The 17,118-nt window shown below is 32.1% G+C and overlaps 2 protein-coding genes across 2 annotated transcripts in view; both read right to left on the bottom strand.

Moving 5' to 3' along the window:
- The window catches only part of LOC132725610 (ubiquitin carboxyl-terminal hydrolase 15-like), a 66,427-nt gene that overhangs the window by 23,446 nt on the left and 25,863 nt on the right, over positions 1–17,118 (bottom strand). The window lies entirely within an intron of this gene.
- On the bottom strand, positions 8,137–15,358 carry LOC132725613 (ubiquitin carboxyl-terminal hydrolase 15-like). The gene is made up of 6 exons (XM_060710758.1): positions 15,260–15,358; positions 14,545–14,636; positions 13,142–13,269; positions 11,163–11,287; positions 8,632–8,776; positions 8,137–8,363 (listed from the first exon to the last, which is right to left on the bottom strand). Exons 1-6 carry the CDS (start codon positions 15,356–15,358, stop codon positions 8,137–8,139), a joined length of 816 nt encoding a protein of 271 aa, XP_060566741.1.

The following is a 17,118-nucleotide window of genomic DNA, read 5'->3' as shown; positions in this document are numbered from 1 at the left end:
ATCCCCCTTGCTCAAACGAAAACCTGTGTTTTGGGGCCCAATAGGACATTTTTTTCACTATTTCAGGCCTAAAAAAAGGGGGGGGGGGGTCGAAAGTTGCGTTGTTTCGCGTATATATGAGGTAAAGGGTTAACAAAAAATGATGTAAAACTTTGGAATCACCCAAATTCAAGTTTTTCCATGTTAACATGTGGTCTTTTACCTAATTTTGGTGAAAAATTGTTGTTTTGTAACATTTATAATTTTTTTAGTTAACCCTTATTGTGAAAAATGGCCATTTTCACTGAAAAGCCTCCTCTTACAAGTTCAACTGCTATGAAACTATGAAAAATGCTTCAATACTAATCAAACTTGGCACAAATGTTGACTGGACCATTGCCTTTGTAACGACATGCTCAGTCTTAAATTTCCTGTAACCATGGCAACGAGGGGACATCTCAAAATTGCCAAAAATCCCTATTTTGCTTCGATTTTTTCCATCAAAATTTATTTCAAAGTGCTGCAACTTCTCAAGGGATTGAGATAGAGTCAAAGGCTTTTCAGCGTTGGTTACACGTTACCTTATGATCAACCTGGGGTCATTTTAAGCTTCTCACAAGTCCAAAATTTTCTTGGCGATGAGGGGGACACCGCCCCCTTCAAAGCCCCCAAACAGAATGTGGCACATCCCCCTTGCTCAAACGAAAACCTGTGTTTGGGGCCCAAATAGGACATTTTTTTCACTATTTCAGGCCTAAAAAAAGGGGGGGGGGGGTCGAAAGTGCGTTGTTTCGCGTATATATGAGGTAAAGGGTTAACAAAAAATGATGTAAAACTTTGGAATCACCCAAAATCAAGTTTTTCCATGTTAACATGTGGTCTTTTACCTAATTTTGGTGAAAAATTGTTGTTTTGTAACATTTATAATTTTTTTAGTTAACCCTTTCCCCATGAGCATATTTAAAAAAAAAACATTTTCACTGAAAAGCCTCCTCTTACAAGTTCAAACTGCTATGAAACTATGAAAAATGCTTCAATACTAATCAAACTTGGCACAAATGTTGACTGGACCATTGCCTTTGTAACGACATGCTCAGTCTTAAATTTCCTGTAACCATGGCAACGAGGGGACATCTCAAAATTGCCAAAAATCACTATTTTGCCTCGATTTTTTCCATCAAAATTTATTTCAAAGTGCTGCAACTTCTCAAGGTATTGAGATAGAGTCAAAGGCTTTTCAGCGTTGATTACACGTTACCTTATGATCAACCTGGGGTCATTTTAAGCTTCTCACAAGTCCAAAATTTTCTTGGCGATGAGGGGGACTCCGCCCTCCTTCAAACCCCCCAACCAGAATGGGGCACATCCCCCTTCTGGCAACCCCCTGATGTATCTTTTGGATGGGGGCGGCGCCGAAAAAGTGCTCACTTTTTTTAAGCAACATTGCTCAAACGAAAACCTGTGTTTGGGGCCCAAATAGGACATTTTTTCACTATTTCAGGCCTAAAAAGGGGGGTCGAAAGTGCGTTGTTTCGCGTATATATGAGGTAAAGGGTTAACAAAAAATGATGAAAAACTTTGCAATCACCCAAAATCTAGTTTTTCCATGTTAACATGTGGTCTTTTACTTAATTTTGGTGAAAAATTGTTGTTTTGTAACATTTATAATTTTTTTAGTTAACCCTTTCCCCCATGAGCATATTTAAAAAAAAAACATTTTCACGGAAAAGCCTCCTCTTACAAGTTCAAACTGCTATGAAACTATGAAAAATGCTTCAATACTAATCAAACTTGGCACAAATGTTGACTGGACCATTGCCTTTGTAACGACATGCTCAGTCTTAAATTTTTCCTGTAACCATGGCAACGAGGGGACATCTCAAAATTGCCAAAAATCACTATTTTGCCTCGATTTTTTCCATCAAAATTTATTTCAAAGTGATGCAACTTCTCAAGGGATTGAGATAGAGTCAAAGGCTTTTCAGCGTTGGTTACACGTTACCTTATGATCGACCTGGGGTCATTTTAAGCTTCTCACAAGTCCAAAATTTTCTTGGCGATGAGGGGGACTCCGCCCCCCTTCAAACCCCCCCCCCAAACAGACTGGGGCACATCACCCTTCTGGCAACCCCCCGAAGTATCTTTTGGATGGGGCGGCGCCGAAAAAGTGCTAACTTTTTTGAGCAACATTGCTCAAACGAAAACCTGTGTTTGGGGCCCAAATAGGACATTTTTTCACTATTTCAGGCCTAAAAAAAGGGGGGAGGTGGAAAGTGCGTTGTTTCGCGTATATATGAGGTAAAGGGTTAAGACAATGACTGATATATATTTATGTGGAGTTTATATGTGGTTTGATGACTCGCCTATTGCGAGTATTGAAAATGTATACTTATTTGAAATGTTAACTAATGATGTTTTTTATTTTGAAGACCCAGGTAAGGTGTTATTAGTAGGTGACTGGAATGGGAGAGTTGACAATAAATCAGATTTTATAGTATGTGATAATAATGTAAAATACGATTATTTTCCGGATGCACCATTATGCAGGGCCTCTTTCGATCCGATTGTTAACACAAGAGGTGAAAAGATTCTTGATTTTTGTGAAACTACTTGAATGAGATTAGCTAACGGTCGTTTAGGTAAAATTGTAACGTAGGGGCATTTACGTATTATAACCGCCAGTCAAGCAGTACAATTGACTATTAATTATTGAAAGAATGCAATTTTCAGATTATAAGTGCATTCGAAATATGTCAATTTTATGAATTTAGTGATCATACACCGCTTTCGTTTACTGTTAAATACTTAGATACTAAATTTAATCCAAGAAATTTAGAAAGTGAGAGTACATATTTTAAAAGGTGTGATGCTGACAAAGATAAATTTAGAAGGGGTATTAGGAAGAATGGCTGATTTAAACGATATTTTTGAAAATTCTTCTTCGAGCGACATTGAAAATATTGTTTTAAAGTTTTCAAAGATCTTACAAGATGTACCCGAGCCTCTTTTTAAGCGAAAAGGTAGAAAAAAGGGTGGAAACTCTGATTGTTCTTGGTTTGATGAAGAATGCTACGAAAAAAGCGTAATTATCTTACTGTGTTTTGTCGATTTTTAGTAATTATAAAAACGAAACTAACAGGCATATTCTATGTGACTTGAAAAAAGAGTTTAAAAACATTGTTCGTAAAAAAAACGGGAATATAGACTTAAAAGGGCACAAGAATTGTATGAAATGAAAACTAGTAAACCAAGAGAGTTTTGGAAACATTTCAAAAAACGTGAATGTATCACAAAGTTCGGATATACCTATTTTAGATTTCCAAAATTATTTTGCAAATATGTTTGAAGAAATAAGGGCTACAACTAATTTTGATGCAAATATTTCAAATGATAATATTGATCCTGATATTAGTAACCCTACTTCTGAAGAGCTTAATATTCCCATACCTTGCGAAGAAGTTAGAGATGCGGTTAAGCGATTAAGCCGAACAATGCGTCTTGTCCAAGTGATGACTTGTTGAACGAATACTTTATATTTTCTATTGATATATTAGTAGGCCATATCACTGATCTTTTTAACAGAGTTTTCGATGCAGGCTTTTTTCAGAAATATGGTCTGAAGGCTTTATTATACATCTTCATAAAAAAGGCGATCATACTTATGTTAACAATTATCGTGGCATCACATTACTAGGTAACTGCGGGAAATTATTTATAAGTATCTTGACAAATAGAGTGGAAAAATGGTTTGATGATAATAACATTTTGTCAGACGTTCAATTTGGTTTCAGAAAAGGATGTAGTACAGTAGATGCAATTTCGTGTTACATAATTTAATAAACCAGGTGTTAACTAAAAAAATGCGATTACCTTGTGCTTTTATCGACTTAAAAAAGGCGTTTGACTCTGTGAACCGCAATGCATTTTGGTATAAATTGTTTAATATTGGATTAGATGGGAAGTAACTTAGAACTTTTAAATCAATGTATTCAATTGTTAAGTCGTGTGTTAAACATTGCAAGACATTTTCAGAGTTTTTCAATTTATCGGTTGGGCAACGACAAGGGCAAAATAATTCGCCCGCCATGTTTGCACTATTTTTAGAACACCTAGAATTATTTTTACAAAACTCCGTCGATTGTGGATTAAATATATTTGAAATATGTATAGTATTATTTTTATTCGCTGACGATATGGTAATAATTGGTAACTCGCAAGAGGATTTACAGCAAAGATTAAACTCTTTATTTGAATACTGTAATCTATGGGACCTAGAGGTAAATACCGCCAAAACTAAAATAGTTGTTTTTCAGAATAGAGGACCAGTACTTCCTCATGAACGTCGGTTTTATAATAATGAAGCTTTGGAAATTGTTGACGATTTTAATTATTTAGGTGTAGTATTTAATTACATTGGGTTCTTTGTACTTCACATTCAATATCTTATAGGTAAAGCTTTGAAAGCAATGAATGTTTTAATATGTAATATTAACATGTATGAAATATCCCCTTCTGTTTCCTTGCAATTATTTGATGTTTGTCGGCTCTATCATAAATTATGCTTGTCCAGTCTGGGGATTTACAAAATCTAAAGATATAGAGAGATTACACTTGAAATTTTGCAAGTTAATTCTTGGTGTGAAAATAAGCTCTTGCAATGCAGCAATTTATGGTGAGCTAGGAAGATACCCACTTTATGTTAATAGATATGTTCACATAACAAAATATTGGTTTAAAGTGATACATTCAAACAATATCATTGTTAAATGTGTATATATAAATACATTAAATCAGTGGAATAAAGGAGTAAAAAACTGGGCGTATAAAGTAAAAGGAATTTTAGATGAATTTGGTTTTTCTGAGGTGTGGAATTGTCCTGAACTTTATAATCTAAAGAGTCATTGATGTTTTTAAACAAAAATGGTTTTCAGATATTGTTAATAATAACGTTTTAAATACATTGTAAAGACATATCAAGGATAATTTTTCTTTGGAATGCTATTTAGATAAAATTAAGTGTAAGAAATCAAGACAACAATTAACTCGTCTCAGAATAGCTGCGCATAATTTAAGAATAGAATCTGGTAGATATGGTAGAAATAGACTTGAAAGACATGAGCGCATATGTCAACTTTGTAATACACAAAGTATATATCTTGCGATGAAAAGGAATTTGCATCAAAATTCGAAGTTTAATTAAAGGCCATCAACAGAAATATGGTGTTACAAATATAGTTTCCTTAAGTTATAATTTTTGGACATATTTGGAGGAATTTTTTTATAGAACTAGTTTTATATTACATCTATGGTACACTTTTGGCATTCGTTTTCTTCTTTTGGCGTTTCTTGATGTCTACAGGTAATTACAAAATAACGAACAATGAACATATACAATACATGTACATTATAAGCGTAATGAAATGCTAAACATACAGAATACAGTGATCGACAAACTATACAAATACAATATACATTAATGTTTGTATTTCATGCATGATTTACCCGAACAAATAGTTGAAATAGTTGAATAAATAAAAGTACACATGTTCTAAGCTAACATAAGTATAAAGTTGACATATATTCATGTTTCTATTTTAATCGAAAACGTAGTTAATCTACATAACGCTATGACAAACCGTGTCAGAACAAATAAATTATATCGTTAATATTGATTAGTTGTATTGACTGTATTTATCCACATATTTCACTTCACTATTGACACAAGAGATGTAGATTATAGCTCATGTATATTACATTTTGTAAGTATGACAGGTGAGATTAAAATTTTAAGCATTGACATTTTTAAGAAATGAACACCTAAAACATGTACAACACAATTTATAATAATACATTATAAGGAACCTTGAAATAAAAAGGTTCTAAATATCACGTAAAATAAGTTCAATTAGACTGGTAAAAATGCTTTCGTAACAATGGTAAATATCCGAGTGCAAAACGACAATTCTTATATAATTCTATATGTACCAAAATATCTTCAGAGCTAAAAAGATGCATCGGGCAATATAAGGGTGCAAGTGTTATATGTTTATTTTATATTTAAATCAGAACAGAACGTTTATTCATTCTTTGCATATATACAGCACTGTGGCATAGACCAAAACATAAATATCATAACATATATGTGACAAAATTACAAAATTGTATTAGCATATATACAAGGTAAACAATCAAAGAGAGTGTTACAAAAGTTAAAGTATGCTATTTTACCAATTAATATAAAAGTAACATAAGGACGTTACTGGCAGTGCTCTACTGTAATAAATACAATAGTTCTTCCTCTATATAGCATTTAAAGATCCTGTAACACATTTTTTTCATGGTTTTATTTCATAAATATATATGATGCTCAAATTAAGATTTGCCAATACTGTAAGTTCCAATAAGCATTATTTATAAAGGTATTACCGAATTTAACATTCCTTTTTAATAAAGGGAAGTAATTAGAAATTTATTTTCTTTAAATTTTAAGTCAAATTTTCCAATAAGAAATGAATGCATGTGATTTTTTGTATTTTCTGATCATAAGATCAGTAAATACATCGCTAACATCCACGGTCTAACACAAAATTTCCTTACAGTCCTAACAACGCAAAGTAGTTCTCACTCAAAACTGCTTAAAAACCAGCAATTTAAAAGAAAGAATAATTTTTAATGTAGGCATTTAACAAATTACAGTGCATTAAAAGTTTAGATTAGTCAATAGAAATATGAGGTTACAACCACAAATTTCGCGGATGAATATCTTTTTTACCCAATGAAAAATGTTCGGCTATTTCCGTAAAACTTCGGATTATCATGAATATCATTTTAATCAATGAAAATGCTATTTTTAGCTATGTCGATTAAATTAATACTCCAGAGCGTAGTACACAAATAAATCTGACTGTCGAGTAGTGGAATATATACATGTCGGACTGTTTTGGCGAGAAGATTTTCGCTAAATTATTTTCATCAGTGTTAAACAACAGGTTTATCGTGAACAAAATACCTCGAAATTAATAAGGATTGCAAACACGAAATGGAAATTCTCAATTTAGAATTACATAATGTATTCGTTTTTATTCAAGGTACATATGTATTACTTCGCCGTGGTGCAGAGGTAAGCGGTCTCGTTGAGGGTGTGAGAGGCCTATGGTTCAAATCCTAGTCGAGGCAATTCTATTTTTTTTTCATGCAAAATTCCATATGTATCAATCTCAAACTGTTATAGAAGAAAATCAAAACGCTGTCGCTGCGTAAGATGAATTATAGTATATAAAAATAAACTTATACAGGAAAGTACATACAGATAGTCAGTATGATTTAGATTGCAAAGATCAGAAAATACCATAGAGCTGCAGCCCTTTGATTTATTAAATGTAATGTGCACAAATATTTGCAGTACACATTTTACATATTCTTTGATATTCGAAAATTGTTTTATTTGCATAATAAATACATATATAAGTTTTAGCAAGCGTGGTATACACACATAGGGGCCTCCGTGGCCGAGTGGATACGGTCGCTGACTCTAGATCACAGGTCCCTCACCGCTGTAGGTTCGATCCTCACTCGGGTCGAAATCTTCTGGCTTACGGAAGGTCGGTGGTTCTACCCAGGTGCCCGCTCGTGCCTGCAATAATGCACAGAGGGGCACCTGGGGTCTTCCTCCACCAATAAAGCTGGAAAAAATCGACGACAAAATCTCGGCAGGACGCTCTAGGATGGCCCGACTTGAGTGTACGGTCGCCCATATGGGCTTTTCGGCGGCGACCTTAAATAAATGTATACACACAGCTTCATCTCAAGTACCAGAGGTGATTGGTTGACCTGTCGTTTCTAACTCTGGAGGGTGGCGCTAACAAGAGCCATTTTATTTCAACCGCCTGTCACGGAACTTGATGCTTTTCCAGTATTGTCTTTCATCGAACGAAGTACATGACTTGGGAAGATCGGCATGAAAAAGACGTCCCCGATGAGACTTCTAGAGTGGACCGGCATGGACGCTGAGATCTCGGACATATGGAATTTCCGGCGCCGAGCTAAAATAAACTTAATTAAAGAAGAAAAAATATACACACAGTGACAGTATCAATCACAAAACATACACAGTTTGTTAACATGATGTTATGGCTGTAATGAATATCGTTTCTTTAGCTAAATTACCATTTTCTTCCTATTTTTTTTCATTTCTCTAGGCCATGTTCCGTCGGGATTTTTCTGCTCGATCACGATTATTTGACCCTGATATAACCCTGCATCCTGTAGCGTCTTGTCTTTGCTGTTCAACTGTTCATACAAGTTTCGCATAAACCTATTCCATAACCGGACTTCTTTATCATTGGGTATGCTAAATTCCCTACGCATTTTTTCTTCAAGTTTGCCTACATATGGATGGAATAATGTATTAATGCTTATAATGTGAAAATTAAAGATTATCAAACATTCTTTGATTTTATCATTATTCATTTATTTTCATTTATTTATTTCATTTATATATTTCATTTATTTATCTATTTATTCATTCATTCATTTGTATTTTTATATAAGAAAGTTTTAGCATTTTTATCTGATTTGACCATTTCTCAGTATGTAAAGGGTAAAAAATAAACTTTAAAACAGGATATACATTTGTAATGAAAATTATCTTACGGATTGTATCAATTCTGCTGAAAAGTTTTGTCACGGTGACATTTGGTTTAGAGTTTTCACAAATTTTCAGATGCCACAAGTAAATTTCCACTTTCAAAGATTTACTATAAGTACCTTCTTCTATCACATTTCTTGGTAATGGTATCTGAACAAACAAAACATGTAACACCCTCGAAAATTTATTTCGATAATCTTTGTTACAAAATATATTTTCGCTTATGTACCTTGAATAATGATCATATTAATTAGTTGAATCAAATAATGATGTAAATTTTGAGACAACACACATTGTTCTTACAAAAACATTGAATCATTTTAACCAAATATGTTTACTTATTTTAAAAACAACATGATTTAATTTCTCTATTAATTCCATATACTGTATATGCAATAACAATATAGCATTTGTTATGCTATGTTATATGCTACTTACAATATGAATACTCTATTGCCACTTTCTTTACCTCTTGTGTATTTTAAGGGTTGTGTTTACTGTCTAATTCAAAGAAAAACTGCTCCAGAGTACGTACACCTTCAACAAATGTCATTTGATAAACATATAGTACAGGGATATCGTACAGAGATAATAACACATAAAATAACTGTTACCTGTCCTTCCAACAGTCCATACCAAGACAGCAACATTTCCCAACATTCCTCAGGAACCTATCAAGTTTTCTTTTAGTTTATCCGTTCCTTCTGAAAGTACAATAATTTAATATCTTATTACGCTGCATAGATTGTTTCATGCGCAAATTTTTGGGGGATAAGTGTAACATAGTCAACTTAAGGATCATGTCTGTATTTTAATTAATCAATTATTAAATTATCAATTATGTGACTTTGATTTACAGTAATAGTTATTTCTTTTGTGTGCGAATACATGTGTCAAGTTTTAACTATTTAACGTAACTTAAAATGCTATGTATATGTTATTTATAAATAGTTTGCTTTCTGCAGACGATATGGCATTCTGTTTAAAATCCCATGGATTTACAAGCTAGTATGAACAATTTATATCAATTTTGTAGGTAGTGGGGCTTAGAGGTGGCTTCTAATAAAACAAAAATAATGTGTGTTTTTTTAGAAAAGGTGGACCTTTAAAAGGTAATGAAAATTCGTGTTATAATGATATTCTATTAGAAATTGCTGACAATTTCAACTACACAGTTTTTAATTACAACGGGTCATTTACACTTAAAAATCTATACGTATAGAAGTTTAAAGGTGCACGGAAAAGTTCATATTTCCTAATGCTGTATATATTGAATCATGCAGCGTCAAATACCGGTATAGAAAATGTATTTTTATGATTCATATTGAAAGTAGCACTTCTATGTAAAAAAACAATTTGCACAACATTCAAAGCAAAATATCATTTCAATACATACGTCAACAATAACTTTGTCCATAATAATGGTAGTATGCCTTTTAGGTTCATTTTAAGCTTAAAATTTCTTGACTATCAGCTGAATTAATTTGAAGTATTCTAATTGGAGAAAACACGCTACTGTATTGTAAAATTAATGTAATAAAAGGGCTAAAGTATTTAAAGAAATAGTGCCGATTAGTCTCTGGTCGAGTCTTGCATTGGGGCCGGTTTAGCTTGGGGTGCCAATGTCCTGTTTACACATGTCATAATGTTGTCATTTCTACAATGTTAGTATCAACTTGAACCTAAACCAAAGGGGCAGGACGTGACGTGGGTGCACGCTTGGTTCAAGCGAGGGAAATGGTTGAAAACTTGACAAAATGGCTACATGAAATTTTATAACGCCCAAACGTACATATTTTATCCAGGTAAGTGGGTTTGTATGTTATTATGAATTATTAACATGCCAATCCTAAAGGCAATGTTTATGACACGATTGGTGTTAGGTTTCTGATTTGACGAAGTTATTGAAGATACAAACCAAACTGGTCATGTTCATGTTTTGAGATTTGACAAGTGATTTTTCTGGTCGGGTTTTCTACTCAATTATTTACAACTATAAGGTTCGAAAATCATCAAACAAATCAAAATATGTCATATATAAATTGTTTAATTTGAATGTTCCAAAAAAGTTACAATACACACAAATATCTGGTTCAAGTCATTTTGGTGTAAAACTTTAACTTCATGCATTTCTGGTTGCAAACTTAGGCGGTAGTTATTTTGTTCGTATTGAGTTGCCAGAACTATCATAAGATGAAAGAATTATTCGAAATATTTGAGTATTTTGGTATTTAGTGCAATAATAATCAAATATAACAACACGCTAATTTCCACTTGTAGTGGAAATATTTAGAATTTGTAGATTCTGGTAAAAATTTAAAGGAAAATTCATGAAAAATGTTAGAAAAATACAAGAAAAGTGGATATAATTAAAATGTATGTCAGAATGTTTATGAATTAATTAAAAAGCTAATAAGGTAAGTGCATTTGAATTAAGTAAAATCCACCAAAGATAATTACTAAAATGCTAAGAAACACGAAACATGATCAAAACTTAAATAAACGCAAATTTCGTCCATTGTTAATTTGAATTTACCATCTTCCCACTGCAACACAATTCAAAAGACAGTCCAAAATAAGTAATTCGTACACACATTACATATAATTTGTTTTGTTTCAGTGCGAGATCAAGAGTTGTCATATTTTCAATCGTGACGTAGCCTAGAATAAATATAAATAAGGAACAAAACAAAAACAAACACATTGATTTTTCTTGTGCTTTTTAGACATTAAACTGATTTTGTCCAGTAGCATTAGAAGCTCTTCATGACTCGACAACGTCTTTGCGTTTATATTTTCATGATGAAAATTATTAAGCAGTTTCACTATGATGACACTATTCTCAACTATAATATTTTTAACTTTAATTTCATTTTTGATCTTATGCAACCTCTGTTAAGCTAGTTCATAACTTTCAATTATTGAATATATTTTCCAAATTCTTTTTCATTGAAGAACTGAGAAATATAATTATGATTAAAAGAATTACACACTTGTTTAATTTTATTTTCACGAATTCATCATTTCAACTTCAAGAATTCACGATTTCAATCACGAATTCAAGATTTTTCTTCACGAATTTAAGAATTTATCTTCTCTAATTCATAATTTCAACTTCATAAATTTGATGAGTAGATACCATGGGTAGTCATTTACGTTTGGGTGGAGCTGGACTTTTGGGGCACTTGATTTGAGGTCAAGGCACCTATGAAGCTTTTTTTATTATTTTGCTTATCAACCGAGTTACACTGAGTGATGGTCCTCATATCTAGAGTGTGGCTGGGTAAAAAGATTGTCTCCCTTTGGTTCTCTATATTAATTGAAAGATCTTTTATATTTGGTAGGCGCATAACATGAATGGTCCGCTACCGTTATATGGAGTATGGGGTCAGATGGATCAAGGTCATCAGTGCCACAATTATATTATTACACTTTGCTTATACAGCCTTAATTTAATTACTGTATTTTCTTTCATAATTGGAAGATACATGCCGTAAGTAGTCTTCAAACTTTGTCTTGAGTTTGGGATCGCTGGGTTTAAGGTCCAAGTTACCTGTGCTTAATTAGATTTCTTTACACTTTTGCTTACACAGTCTTTATTTACTAATGCTTTATTTACTGATGTGATGGTAGCTTAGAAAACATTTCACAACAAGGCTTATTGTGACTACTTGCAAATGCACATGCTGACATGTAAGAATTGGTAAGATGATTTTTTAACGACAAACAAAGTAGATTGGACAATTTTAAAAATATTCTTAGGAAGGGCTAGGTATTACTAAAATATATCAAATTTGGCCAAAGATAAAACCGTATATGCAATTACCTTGCTTTCTGCTACTCGCCAGGTTTGCGGCCATTATTGACATTATCGATCAATAATTGCATAATGGCAATCGACCTCTAAATATATTCAAAACAAAAAAAATAAACGAACATTTAATGTTAATTATTGTGTGATTGTTAATAAAGTGATATCAAAATACATGTATATATGTATCGGTGTACTTTAAACAAAAAATATAAACATTGTTGCATGTGTTTTTTTTATTATACAATGTACACTTAAAGAAATTGTGGTGTTTGTGTGATTGTTATTGGTGATATCAATATATGTAGATCTATATATATATAAGATTGTTATTAAAGTGATATTAAAGAAATAATTGTAGGTGTGCTTTAAACAAAAATAAATCAAAAAAAGTGTTGCAGGTTGTTTGCGAATACACTTAATGAAACTGAACCTTGAAAGTTATGCATATAATATATATTATATGAAATAAATGAGAAACTAAAATGTAATAAATCAGCTCTTTTCAAAAATATAAGGGTAAGATATTTATTTCATATTTGAATGGTTTAATGTTATATCACCTTGAAAAATATGGGTATTGTCTATAGGTCCTATTTGACATCAATAACGTACCTAAATTATCAATCATTCAGCATTTAATGGTCTTTAGATACAACAACACAACATACAACAAATGTTTGAATGGTTTAATATAATGTTACCTTGTAAAATGGGGGTATTGTCTATAGGTCCTGGATGAGCTGATTCCTCGCTTACATTACAGTGGTCCTTGCTCTCGTAACCAACATAACTTTTCCACTGTTTGAACCATATGGCATCAATAATGTACCTGATATAGCAATCATTCAGCATTAAGTGTCTGCTAATACAACAACACAAAATACAATGGTCATACTTAAAGAAATATAAACATGAACTCGCAGCGCTGTTTATACAAACGAATAATTTTAAGAAAATATTATTCATCATAATGTCATGAAAGAAAGTATAGATAAATACAAGAATTCATTTTGTATATTTAGATTGGTTATTTAACGATGTTATAAAACAAAATTCATTAGTACAGTTTCCAATGTTATTTGGAAAACAAACGTGCTAGAAACACGGGAACATTTTTTTCTGACTATATATAAGGATGATAATTATGCAAGTATATTATGGTCTTAGAAGGCTATCCCAAAACAGCACAAAATCATTCTTTCTTTTGCACTGTTATTAAACTTAGCAATATTTTGGTATTTATCCAGTGTGGTTCATGTCAAAACGAAGACAAAACAAATTTTCTGATACAGCCGATCTGTGAGAAATTTGCTTGACATATATGTTCCCACAAAAAAGTGTTCGATTCGACAGTGATCATTTTATGCCAAGATAATAGAAAAGTTTGTAATTTTATTATACGAACCTTAGTTATTATTCATATTGAATATAATAATGTTACATTTTGTCAAATTATCTACGGAGGTTAAGTAAATAAAAAGTTTGATTAGAAAGTAGGTCATGAACTATCCGTTAAAGGCACATTGTACCTCAGAAATGATTAAAAAGGGTTAACAGGAAATTTATAACGTTTAAATAATAGATTTACAACATGTCACATGCCTGTTACTTGAAGAAAGTAGCCCTACATGTGAAATAATTTTGTCATAAAGGTAGCATAATGTTAAGAAATCTTTTTATAACTTTTGTAATTGCCATAAAGCAATAAGAAGAAGTAGATGGTTCAGATAATTGGTACATAAGTAACTTTTTGGAAACTATTAATGTACACCAAAAATAAAAACCTCTAGAGATATGAAAATAAATTCATTTCTGGGTTATAGTGGACCTTTAAATATAAAATATCATTGTTGGACACTCACGGTTGATTAACATGTTACATAGCATGTAAATGTAAATGACTCAGCCGTTGGTATCAGAAAATGAACAAAATATATTGTCGTGTAATCATACTTGAAAGGCTATTTTGGGAGATACGAGTGCGAGTGCAGTTACCAAAGTTGTGGGAATAAATGTAAAGGTTCAAAGTTTTCGAGTTTATTGATTGATAGATTTAATTTAAGTAAATCAAAAACATAATATAGATATTTAAATAAAAACATACCATGTCTCTCCTTTAATTAATGGTTTCTGTAATTGATTTGCAACGAACGACTTCTGTGTATTTACATCTGGTACTTCTACAGTGGACTTTGACTGCATGTAAAAATTATTTCACTGTAAAGTTTGAATGCAAGTTTGTCAAGCAGATAGCATATGATAAATATAGATATAAATATATGTTGAAATGCAATGTTTGACACTTCTTTTCCTCCACATCTTATCCAAGCAGATTACACTTTCTTGACAAAGTGTCATAGAACATATGAGCTTCCCGAAGTAATAGCATGATCTAAACTGTCGACGGAATTTTAACATTATGAAATAATTTCTAGATAATTCCTAATTTGTGGGAGACATTCAGCACCGGATAAGCTTATGTCAACCTCCTTATCACAATGTCCTCTATCAGCCCATCATAATAGAAATGACAGTAATGACAATTATAAAATAAGTATTATTATTATTATAACTGTTGTTGCTGTTATTGTTGCTGTTGTCATTATCATTATCACTATAATGTGTTATATATGGGTCATTGTAAATATCATTATTATGAAAACTATATTTACCATTTGTGCGGATTCCTCGTTTATACAGGTGATACCTACATTCTGTTTTGAAAACTAGATTTCCCAACGGAATATGATTTTTCAAATCAAAGATTTGATACTGCTGTTTGCTTCAAACACAAAGTCCCTCAACTTGTGCCGCTTCACCTCCAATACATTCTGCTGTAGGGCTTTATGCTTCGTTTGCATATCCTTCATGGCCATGAACAATTCACATCTTTTACATTCCCGTACTTTCTGTTCCATCTTAGATTTCATGGATGATGTCTCGGAAATCAATGCAGACAGTTTTGAACAAGTATCTTGGATTTTTTTATTTCTGCGTTTTCTTTTGATTTCAAATCTGATTTTATTGTTCCAACACTTCTATTTATATATTCGATAAGTTGGTCCTTCAATGAATCTATTTCTGACAATGCAACGCTACACATTGTTTCCATTGATTTCTTAGCCTCAGACAGAACAGATACGTGTTTTTTGTGATTCTTCCACAACTACATCTAAATTTTGCCTTAGGTTCAAAAATTTCTGTTCCTTTTTCTAGATCCTTTACAAAGCTCTGGTAAATGGTGAACATTTTTACATTCCTTATGTCCGTTCTTCTTACATTCAGAACAGAAAAACATGTTGCAACTTGAGCAGTAGAATTTGATAATATCCTCGCTGTGACTAGGACACGGGTTTAAGCACACAGCTTGCGGCATATTAGTCTTCTCTTTATGTACATGATCAGGTAAAAATTCGGTATGATATGATAAGCAATCTTTACAAAAATATTTGACGCAATTCACACAAAATCCGTCAGCGCTGCGATGTTTACCTTTCTTTTGCACAATTCACAATACATTTCTACAATTTCATCTGAATCTAGCTCTTCAGTAGCGTAGTTTGATGCCATTTTTGTTGGTTTATTAATTATATATATACAGTAGACCTATGTCACATTCACATCCATCAATTGTATAACAAAACAATTTAATCGGTATCAAGATAAACACCGTTTTACACTTCCTTTATCAGTTGTGTACATGTGAACTGATATACGATATTCGTTCACAGGGAAGTTACTCTCTAAAATTACAAACAGGAGACATAATGGGTTAACGTTGCTTTAATCGTGCCAAGTATATTTGTAAATTGATTGTGTTAATATAACGTTTTAACATACCACATAACCGAATAAATGTGTTATAGGCATTTTATTATATATAAGCTGCGCTTTCGGGTCAAAATACCTTGCCCAAGTCTGACTAACCAGTCTGTAAACTTCCAATATTTCCCGTTATTTGTTAAATATATTCTACTTAACCCAGAAAATCAAATACAGCTTAAATACAAGTTCAATACAAGGACGAATATCGAAATATAATTTTTAAAAACAGGCAATGTAACTACCAAATTCAAAATTAAAAACCCTAAGTCAACACTGAATGACTAAAGGTGGTTTGCAAACGATGTTTACGTACAGTAACGTATTACATTTAGTTGTGTTAAAACATGTCAATACTATGTGCTTTAATTTTTTTTAAATACATATTATAAATTGCATTTATGTAACAATCTATATTGGGAAACAACACTTTTCTTCAGTATTAATTAAAATAATCAAACAAATAATCAAAAAACATTAGAATTCCCAGATGACAACCACACAGCATTAATGACCATATCAATTGTCGTGGGTTGCTATAAAATTATAAATTTCTGGGTGTGATGGGGTTAATACTATTTATTAACATTTATACCATCACTGGGTCCTTGATGTGAAGTAACGAAAGTTGGGTCCCCAACGAAAGCGCGAGGGATTTTTCTCTTTACGAAAAAAATCTAAAAAAACATACAATAATTTTCATTTCAAAAGAGCATTCATACACATTATTTGACAGAAATTTTCGGCTAAAATACACACATGAAAGCGCAATCAAGGCTGTAATTTTTATTGTTAACAGTAACTTAAAGATATTTTGCTTTTTTGCTATTTTCAATAAACTATTTTTGAAAAACTG

Source organism: Ruditapes philippinarum, unplaced genomic scaffold (genome assembly GCF_026571515.1).
Source record: "Ruditapes philippinarum isolate M1 unplaced genomic scaffold, ASM2657151v2 ctg4469_1_1_1_1, whole genome shotgun sequence".
NCBI lineage: Eukaryota > Metazoa > Mollusca > Bivalvia > Venerida > Veneridae > Ruditapes > Ruditapes philippinarum.
This window is presented reverse-complemented; position numbering and strand designations above follow the sequence as displayed.

What these genes read in the sequence shown, in the direction of transcription:
- LOC132725613 (XM_060710758.1), bottom strand. Translation starts at nt 15,358, where the DNA reads ATGGAACAGAAAGTACGGGAATGTAAAAGATGTGAATTGTTCATGGCC. An exon ending in TTAATTAAAGGAGAGACATG is followed by an intron (nt 13,270 to 14,544) that starts GTATGTTTTTAT and finishes TTGCTATATCAG; the next exon opens with GTACATTATTGATGCCATAT. An exon ending in CAATACCCCCATTTTACAAG is followed by an intron (nt 11,288 to 13,141) that starts GTAACATTATAT and finishes TATTTATTCTAG; the next exon opens with GCTACGTCACGATTGAAAAT.